The 10000-nt window shown below is 43.0% G+C and overlaps 2 protein-coding genes across 2 annotated transcripts in view; one reads left to right on the top strand and one right to left on the bottom strand.

Annotated features, from left to right (window-relative positions):
• Window positions 1-5532, top strand: part of LOC134295016 (bone morphogenetic protein 4-like) — a gene marked incomplete at its 3' end in the record, with an annotated part of 6129 nt that extends 597 nt beyond the window's left edge. The window contains exons 2-5 of the mRNA XM_062966977.1: window positions 1725-1867; window positions 2198-2302; window positions 2408-2603; window positions 5453-5532. Of these exons, the coding sequence (XP_062823047.1) occupies window positions 1725-1867; window positions 2198-2302; window positions 2408-2603; window positions 5453-5532 (524 nt within the window). The remainder of the gene's footprint in view (window positions 1-1724; window positions 1868-2197; window positions 2303-2407; window positions 2604-5452) is intronic.
• A 2594-nt stretch (window positions 5533-8126) lies between these two features.
• Window positions 8127-10000, bottom strand: part of LOC134295015 (potassium voltage-gated channel subfamily V member 2-like) — a 12005-nt gene continuing 10131 nt past the window's right edge. Inside the window, exons 4-5 of the mRNA XM_062966976.1 lie at window positions 9199-10000; window positions 8127-8696 (exon numbers count right to left, since the gene is read on the bottom strand). The exon at window positions 9199-10000 is cut by the window's right edge and continues 3018 nt beyond it. Coding sequence (XP_062823046.1) covers window positions 8127-8696; window positions 9199-10000 — 1372 coding nt within the window. The remainder of the gene's footprint in view (window positions 8697-9198) is intronic.

Here is a 10000-nt window from a genome sequence, read left to right as displayed (position 1 = left end):
CCGTTATTATTATTATTATTATTATTATTATTATTATTATTATTATTATTATTATTATTATGATGTCAGGGCTGCATAAAGAGTGAGTCCACCCCACCGTTGTTGTTGTTGTTATTATTATTATTATTATTATTATTATTATTATTATTATGTCAGGGCTGCATAAAGAGTGAGTCCACCCCACCGTTGTTGTTGTTGTTGTTGTTGTTGTTGTTGTTGTTGTTGTTATTATTATTATTATGTCAGGGCTGCATAAAGAGTGAGTCCACCCCACCGTTGTTGTTGTTGTTGTTGTTGTTGTTGTTGTTGTTGTTGTTGTTATTATTATTATTATGATGATGATGATTATGTCAGGGCTGCATAAAGAGTGAGTCCACCCCACCGTTGTTATTATTATTATTATTGCCTGGACATCTGCCAGGAGGGATCAGAGGGTGCCCTTATTATTATTATTATTATTATTATTATTATTATTATTATTATTATCATTATTATTATTATTATTATTATTATTATTATTATTATTATTATGTAAGGGCTGCATGGACCTCTCTCAGGAGGGATCGGAGGGTGCCCTTACTGCAGGAAAAGGATGGAACCCCATTATTATTATTATTATTATCCTTAAGCAGGGGCTGGGTGGCCATTTGTGGGGAGGGCTTTGATTTGATGCACTCTGGACATGCTCAGAGGCACTGCTGGGAGGGAGATAAATGCAATAATAATAATAATAATAATAATAATAACAACAACAACATGGAATGGGTCAACACACTCTGGACATGCTCAGAGGCACTGCTGGGAGGGAGATAAATGTAATAATAATAATAATAATAATAATAACAACAACAACATGGAATGGGTCAACACACTCTGCACATGCTCAGAGGCACTGCTGGGAGGGAGATAAATGCAATAATAATAATAATAATAATAATAACAACAACAACATGGAATGGGTCAACACACTCTGGACATGCTCAGAGGCACTGCTGGGAGGGAGATAAATGCAATAATAATAATAATAATAATAATAATAATAATAACAACAACATGGAATGGGTCAACACACTCTGGACATGCTCAGAGGCACTGCTGGGAGGGAGATAAATGCAATAATAATAATAATAATAATAATAATAATAATAACAACAACATGGAATGGGTCAACACACTCTGCACATGCTCAGAGGCACTGCTGGGAGGGAGATAAATGCAATAATAATAATAATAATAATAATAATAATAACAACAACATGGAATGGGTCAACACACTCTGCACATGCTCAGAGGCACTGCTGGGAGGGAGATAAATGCAATAATAATAATAATAAGAAAAATATGGAATGGATCAACGCACTCTGCACGTGCTCAGAGGCATGGTTGGGAGAGATATAAATGTTTGTAATATAATAACAATAATACGGAATGGGTCAACGCACTCTGCACGTGCTCAGAGGCATGGCTGGGAGGGAGATAAATGCAATAATAATAATAATAAAAATATGGAATGGGTCAACGCACTCTGCACGTGCTCAGAGGCATGGTTGGGAGGGAGATAAATGATTGTAATATAATAACAATAATACGGAATGGGTCAACGCACTCTGCACGTGCTCAGAGGCACGGCTGGAAGGGAATGTTTACATTATTATTAGCATTATATTTTTATATTATCTTTATATTATTATTAATTATTATTATGATGATTATTCCCTTTGCAGGGCATGGCAGTGTCCCGGGGGGTCAGCTCTTGTTTGTCCTGTCCGGCCAGGCCAGGAAGGAGCGGGTCTTGACCGCCGAGCTCCACCTCTTCAAGCTCCGGCCGCTGGACGGGCCTCACCCACGCAGGCACCACGTCCAACAGGTCAGTGGGCACCGACACGGCTATTCTTATCATTATTATTATCATAATTATTTTATTATATTATAATAATTATATTATTATCTTATTATTCTATTGTATTATTATAGTATTATTATCATATTATTATTATTATAATATTATAATTCCATTATTTTATTATTATATTGTAGCATTACAGTATTATCATATTAACATTATATTATAATAATTATATGCGTATCTTATTATATTGTATTATTATATTATTATAGTATTATATTCTTATGCTCAATTTTTTTTTATTATTATTATTATTATTATTACTATTATTATTATTATTATTTATTTCAGGTGAGCGTGTACCAGGTGGAGGGCCGGTCAAGGAAGAAGCTGCTCTGCTCCCGCCTCCTCTCCCTGCTGGGCTCCGGATGGGAGGTCTTCTCTGTCACTCAAGCGGTGAGCCAATGACCGATCTCGCAGCCGGGCTCGCTGCCTCGATCTCCTCATTCTCTATAGAAAGAGACTTTCTGATCTTTTGACGTGGTTTCCTTTGCCCGGCAGGTGCGGGACTGGACGTCGGAGGAGGTGGACATGGGCCTGGCGGTGGCCATCGAGGGGGGGTCGCTGGACGCCGACCCCACCCCGGGGGTCCGCTTTGCCTCCGGGCGGGACCACCACCCCGGCCGCAAGCCCATGCTGGTCCTCTTCGCCCAGGACGACAGCCCCACCGCCCCGCTCCCCAACACAGACCCCAGCGGTGAGTGAGGCCTCAAGCCGTACAACCTCTGAGCATGGCCAGAGTGCATTTCCTTATTGCATCACTCTATTTATACACGCATTTTTTATTATTATTATTATTATTATTATTATTATTATTATTATTACTATTATTTACGTATTGCACGGCTCTTTGGCTATTCTATCCCAGCAGTGCCTCTGAGTGTGTGCAGAGTGCATTTACGTATTGCATGACTCTATTTACATATTTCATAACTCTATATGCATATTGCATGACTCTATTTACATATCTACATTGTGCATTTACATATTGCAAATACGGATTTACATATTGCGTGGCTCTTTGGCTATTCTATTCTATTCCAGCCGTGCCTCTGAGCATGTCCAGAGTGCCTTTACATATTGCATGACTATTTACATATGTATTTACTACTACTATTATTATTATTATTATTATTATTATTATTATTATTATTATTATTTACATACTGCATGACTGTTTACATATGTATTTACTATTATTATTATTATTTACATACTGCATGACTATTTATATATGTATTTACTACTATTATTATTACTTACATATTGCATGGCTCTATTTACATATGCATTTATTATTATTATTATTATTACTATTATTATTATTATTATTTACATATGGCATGACTATGTATTGCATGACTATTTACATCTTTACATATGGCATGTCTCTATTTACATACTCTTTGGCTATCCTATTCCAGGGTGCCTCTGAGCATGTGCAGAGTGCATTTACATCTTGTAGGATTCAGAGCATGTCCAGAGTGCATTTACATATGTATTTACTATTACTATTATTTACATATTGCATGACTATTTACATATGTATTATTATTATTATTATTATTATTATTATTATTATTATTATTATTTCCATATTTCCATAGGGCTTGACTCTATTTACATGGCTCTACCTTTGGCTATCCCGTTCCAGGGGTGCCTCTGAGCATGTGCAGAGTGCCTTGACTTATTGCATGACCCCATTTACATATGTATTATTATTATTATTATTATTATTATTATTATTATTATTATTATTATTTGCATATGGCATGTCTCTATTTGCGTACTGCATGGCTCTATCTTTGGCTATTTCCATATTTCCATAGGGCTTGACTCTATTTACATGGCTCTATCTTTGGCTATCCTGTTCCAGGGGTGCCTCTGAGCATGTCCAGAGTGCCTTGACCTATTGCATGACTCTATTTACATATGTATTATTATTATTATTATTACTATTATTTACATATTGCATTACTACATATTTACATATGTATTTACTATTATTATTATTTACATATTGCATGACTATTTACATATGTATTATTATTATTATTATTATTATTATTATTATTATTATTATTATTTACATATTGCATGACCCCATTTACATATGTGTTATTATTATTATTATTATTATTATTATTATTATTATTATTATTATTTGCATATGGCATGTCTCTATTTACGTACTGCATGGCTCTTTGGCTCTCCCGTTCCAGGGGTGCCTCTGAGCATGTCCAGAGTGCCTTGACCTATTGCATGACCCCATTTACATATGTGTTATTATTATTATTATTATTATTATTATTATTATTATTATTATTATTATTATTTGCATATGGCATGTCTCTATTTACGTACTGCATGGCTCTTTGGCTCTCCCGTTCCAGGGGTGCCTCTGAGCATGTCCAGAGTGCCTTGACCTATTGCATGACCCCATTTACATATGTATTATTATTATTATTATTATTATTTACATATTGCATGACTCTATTTACATATGTATGTATGTATTATTATTATTATTATTATTATTATTATTATTATTTGCACATGGCATGTCTCTATTTACGTACTGCATGGCTCTTTGGCTCTCCCGTTCCAGGGGTGCCTCTGAGCATGTCCAGAGTGCCTTGACCTATTGCATGACCCCATTTACATGTGTATTATTATTAATATTATTATTTACATATTGCATGACTCTATTTACATATGTATTATTATTATTATTATTATTATTATTATTATTATTATTTGCATATGGCATGTCTCTATTTACGTACTGCATGGCTCTTTGGCTCTCCCGTTCCAGGGGTGCCTCTGAGCATGTCCAGAGTGCCTTGACCTATTGCATGACCCCATTTACATATGTATTATTATTATTATTATTATTATTATTTACATATTGCATGACTCTATTTACATATGTATGTATGTATGTATTATTATTATTATTATTATTATTATTATTTGCATATGGCATGTCTCTATTTACGTACTGCATGGCTCTTTGGCTCTCCCGTTCCAGGGGTGCCTCTGAGCATGTCCAGAGTGCCTTGACCTATTGCATGACCCCATTTACATGTGTATTATTATTAATATTATTATTTACATATTGCATGACTCCATTTACATATGTATTATTATTATTATTATTATTATTATTATTATTATTATTATTATTTGCACATGGCATGTCTCTATTTACGTACTGCATGGCTCTTTGGCTCTCCCGTTCCAGGGGTGCCTCTGAGCATGTCCAGAGTGCCTTGACCTATTGCATGACCCCATTTACATGTGTATTATTATTAATATTATTATTTACATATTGCATGACCCCATTTACATATGTATTATTATTATTATTATTATTATTATTATTATTATTATTTGCACATGGCATGTCTCTATTTACGTACTGCATGGCTCTTTGGCTCTCCCGTTCCAGGGGTGCCTCTGAGCATGTCCAGAGTGCCTGGACCTATTGCATATGATTTCCATCCTTCTTTGCCTATGATGGACATCTCTCTCTCTCTCTTGCAGGGGCGGTGTTGCCCGTGGTGCCCGTTCCCCGTGGGCGGGGGTCCCGCTCTGCCTGGGCTGCGGAGGAGGAGGAGGAGGATGAGGCGGTGCTGGGGGGGGGGGTGCCGGCGCGAGGCGCTGGTGCTGGACGTGGAGGATCTGGGCTGGGGCGGGTGGGTGATCTCCCCGCGGGGGGTGGGGGCCTTCCAGTGCCGGGGGGGCTGCCCCTTCCCGCTGGGCTCGGGCCTGCGCCCCTCCAACCACGCGGTGCTGCGCTCCATCGCCCGCGCCCTCCACCGGCCCCACGCCCGGCCCCCCCCGACCGCCCCCTGCTGCGTCCCCACCAGCCTCACCCCCATCAGCCTCCTCTACTTCCAGGGCGGGGACCCACACAACGTCGTCCTCAAGCAGTTCCCCGACATGGTGGCCGACGCGTGCGGGTGCCGGTGAGGGACCCACACATAGAGAGAGACATCCTGTGCGCAAGGCACAACACGATCCCTCCCCACAGAGGGCCAGACAGACATAGAGAGAGAGAGAGATTTAACCACCCTATTCATTTCAAGTCAGGAGGCACAATCCGATCCCTCCCGACAGATGGCCAGGCATAAACATAGATATAGAGATAGCCATCCAATTCACAAGGCACAATCCGATCCCTCCCCACAGAGGGCCAGACAGACATAGAGAGAGAGAGATATTTAACCACCCTATTCATTTCAAGTCAGGAGGCACAATCCGATCCCTCCCAACAGAGGGCCAGACATAAACATAGATATAGATATAGCCATCCAATTCACAAGGCACCATCCGATCCCTCCCGACAGAGGGCCAGGCATAAACATAGATATAGATATAGCCATCCAATTCACAAGGCACAATCCAACCTCTCCCAAAACATAGCCATCCTGCCCATGTCAATCATGGAGGCACAATCCGATCCCTCCCCACAGATGGCCATCCAGCCAGAGATAGAATCATCCTATTCACAAGCCATAGATATAGATATAGCCATCCAATTCACAAGGCACCATCCGATCCCTCCCCACAGATGGCCATCCAGCCAGAGATAGAATCATCCTATTCACAAGCCATAGATATAAATATAGCCATCCAATTCACAAGGCACCATCCGATCCCTCCGCACAGATGGCCAGACAGACATAGAGATAGATAGATATTTAACCACCCTATTCATTTCAAGTCAGGAGGCACAATCCGATCCCTCCCGACAGAGGACCAGGCATAAACATAGATATAGATATAGCCATCCAATTCACAAGGCACAATCCAACCTCTCCCAAAACATAGCCATCCTGCCCATGTCAATCATGGAGGCACAATCCGATCCCTCCCCACAGATGGCCATCCAGCCAGAGATAGAATCATCCTATTCACAAGCCATAGATATAGATATAGCCATCCAATTCACAAGGCACCATCCGATCCCTCCCCACAGATGGCCAGACATACATAGATATAGATAGATATTTAACCACCCTATTCATTTCAAGTCAGGAGGCACAATCCGATCCCTCCCAACAGATGGCCAGACATAAATATGTGTGTGTGCATACATATATATATATATATGTGTGTACACACACAAACACATATACATATATATATACATACATCTCTGAAGGGACCCCCAAAGGCCATCCGGACCCACCCATTTCTCCGCGTCATGTACCATATTGTACAGTATTCCCCAAAGCGATCAAAACAATATTTATGAATTTGCATATTTATATATATATATATCTATGTGTAAATATTCATAATACAATGCAGTGTATTTGTACAGCATCTCCTTGTAAATAAATACATTTATTCTCATTGGGTTTGAATGCATTCGTTGCAATGGCTTGTGCGCCACCTACTGGACACCTCCGGGATGTCAACCATGGCATTGCTGCCTCTCCCTTAACCCTTTCCTATTTGCTCCTATGGAAAAATGGATCAGCGAATGAACATAATGGAGACGGTTCACAGAGAGTTATAAATTATGTTTTATATACATTATTTGTATCCCATCTTTCTCCCTGTCGGTGTGGAATTTGCATGACCCCGCCCACTGACCTCTCCCTTAACCCTTTCCTACCCTTTCTTATGGTTGATATACTGGAGAGTTATACATTATAATTTATATACATTATTTGTATCTCATCTGCATGACCCCGCCCACGGCCTCTCCCTTAACCCTTTCCTACCCTTTCCCATGGCGCACATACTGGAAACGTTTGTGGAGAGTTATAAATTATAATTTTTATATATTATTTGTATCATTTTTCTCCCCGTCGGTGTGGAATTTGCATGGCCCCGCCCACCGCCTCTCCCTTAACCCTTTCCTACCCTTTCCTATAGAAGAATGGCTCAGCAACTGAACATAATGTAGAGGTTTGTGGAGATTTATAAATTATAATTTATATACATTATTTGTATCCCATCTTTCTCCTCGTCGGTGTGGAATTTGCATGGCCCCGCCCACTGCCTCTCCCTTAACCCTTTCCTACCCTTTCCCATGGCGCACATACTGGAAACGCTTGTGGAGAGTTATAAATTATAATTTTTATATATTATTTGTATCATTTTTCTCCCCGTCATTGTGGTATTTGCATGTGGAGAGTTATACATTATAATTTACATACATTATTTGTATCTCATCTGCATGACCCCGCCCACTGCCTCTCCCTTAACCCTCGTGGTGCTCGGCCCTCTTCCGGGAGCGGTGCCTCTGGAGGGCGGGGGGCGGGAAGACGTAGGGCGGGGGCGGGGTGGGGTGTCCGGAGAGCAGGGTGAGGTGGGCCGGGTGGTGGTCCAGGTAGTCGTGGTGCGGGTGGGGGACCGGGTAGTCCAGCCGGCGTCCCATGGGGGTGCGTGGGGCGCGCGGGGCGGGCTCCGGCTGCCGGGCGAGGGGTGCGGGGGTGGGTGTGGGGCGGTGGGCGGGGCTGGGGGGCTCGGGCCTGCGCGTGTGGGCGGGGGTGCCGGGGGCTTCGTGCCCGCCGTACTCGGCGCAGCAGGCCTGGGTGAACTTCCTCCAGGCGCGCTCCTTGAGGCGCAGCTCGCGGGCGGCCTTGAGGGACCCGGTGGCCTGGACCTCGTGGGACTTGAGCTTGGCGTAGTAGTCGGAGAACTTGTTGTAGAGGATGGAGATGGGCATCCCGTTGAGGATGATCCCGAAGGAGATGCAGCCGAAGGCCACCACGCGGCCCAGGAACGTGTCCGGAACCGTGTCCCCGTAGCCCACCGTCGAGAGGCTCACCTGCGGGAAAAGCAGACCTCAGTGGACTCAGCGGAGGCGCCTCTGATTGACACCTCGGTGGAGGTGGATGCGTGTTTCTATCAGACCTCGGTGGAGGTAGATGCAGGTTTGCATGTTCGGTAGTAAGAATAATAATAATATAGAATGATAATATAGGATCATAAAAATGAAAAATGAAAATATAGTATAATATTATAATAGGTTAATATAATTATAATGTACTACAGTAGAGTCTCACTTATCCAACATAAACGGCCAGCAGAACGTTGGATAAGCGAATATGTTGGATAATAAGGAGGGATTAAGGATAAGCCTATTAAACATGAAATTAAGTTATGATTTTACAAATTAAGTACCAAAACATCATGTTAGACAACAAATTTGGCAGAAAAAGTAGGTCAATACACAGTAATGCTATGTAGTAATTACTGTATTTATGAATTTAGCATATATATAAAATATATAAAATATCTACTGAGTCTGGGGGGGGGGTGACACTTACGGCGGCCCACCACCATGCGTCGGGGATGCTGGTGAAGTTAGTGCCGGGCACGTCGTGCTCGACGGAGTGCATGAGAGCGGAGAAGGTGAAGACGCCCATGGCGATGAAGAGGAAGAGGCAGCAGACCTGCTGGTAGCACTGTCGGAGGGTGAAGCCGAAGGCGCGGAGGCCGGTGGAGTGCCGGGCCAGCTTGAGGATGCGGAAGATGCGCATGAGCTTGATGAGCTTGAGCACCTTGCCCAGCTTTCCCACGGAGCGCATGCGGTGGAGCTCCTCCTGGTAGTCCCCGCCGGGGCCGCCCTCGCCCTCGCCCAGGCTCTCAAAGAGCAGCTGGACGTAGAAGGGCAGGATGGCCACCAGGTCGATGGCGCTGAAGGCCGCGCGCAGGAACTGGCGCAGGGTGGAGGTGGAGGCCAGCCGCATCAGGTACTCCACCGTGAAGAACACCGCGCACACCGTCTCCAGCTGCTGCATGCAACGCTTGCTCGCCTTGTGCTGCATCTCTTCGACCGTGCTCAGCGTCATTCCAACGATGGAGATCAGCACGAAGAAGCTGGAGAGGATGGCGATCACCTTGGCCGGGATGGACGAGTACGGGTTCTCGATCAGGTTCCAGATCGCCTTGCGCAGCCCGCCGAGAAACTTCCCCTCAAAGTGCTCCTCGCGTTCCACCGGCTCGAGCTCGGCTTCCAACTCGCGCTGGATCTTGAGATACTCGGCCAGCTCGTCCTGCTTCTCCTCGAACAAGATGCGGCAACACCGCTGGGCGTATTTCATGTGCAGGCCCCAGTAGGCCACCTCC

Source organism: Anolis carolinensis, unplaced genomic scaffold (genome assembly GCF_035594765.1).
Source record: "Anolis carolinensis isolate JA03-04 unplaced genomic scaffold, rAnoCar3.1.pri scaffold_59, whole genome shotgun sequence".
NCBI lineage: Eukaryota > Metazoa > Chordata > Lepidosauria > Squamata > Dactyloidae > Anolis > Anolis carolinensis.
Note: the sequence above shows the minus strand (reverse complement) of the source record. Positions and strands in the feature narration are given on the sequence as shown.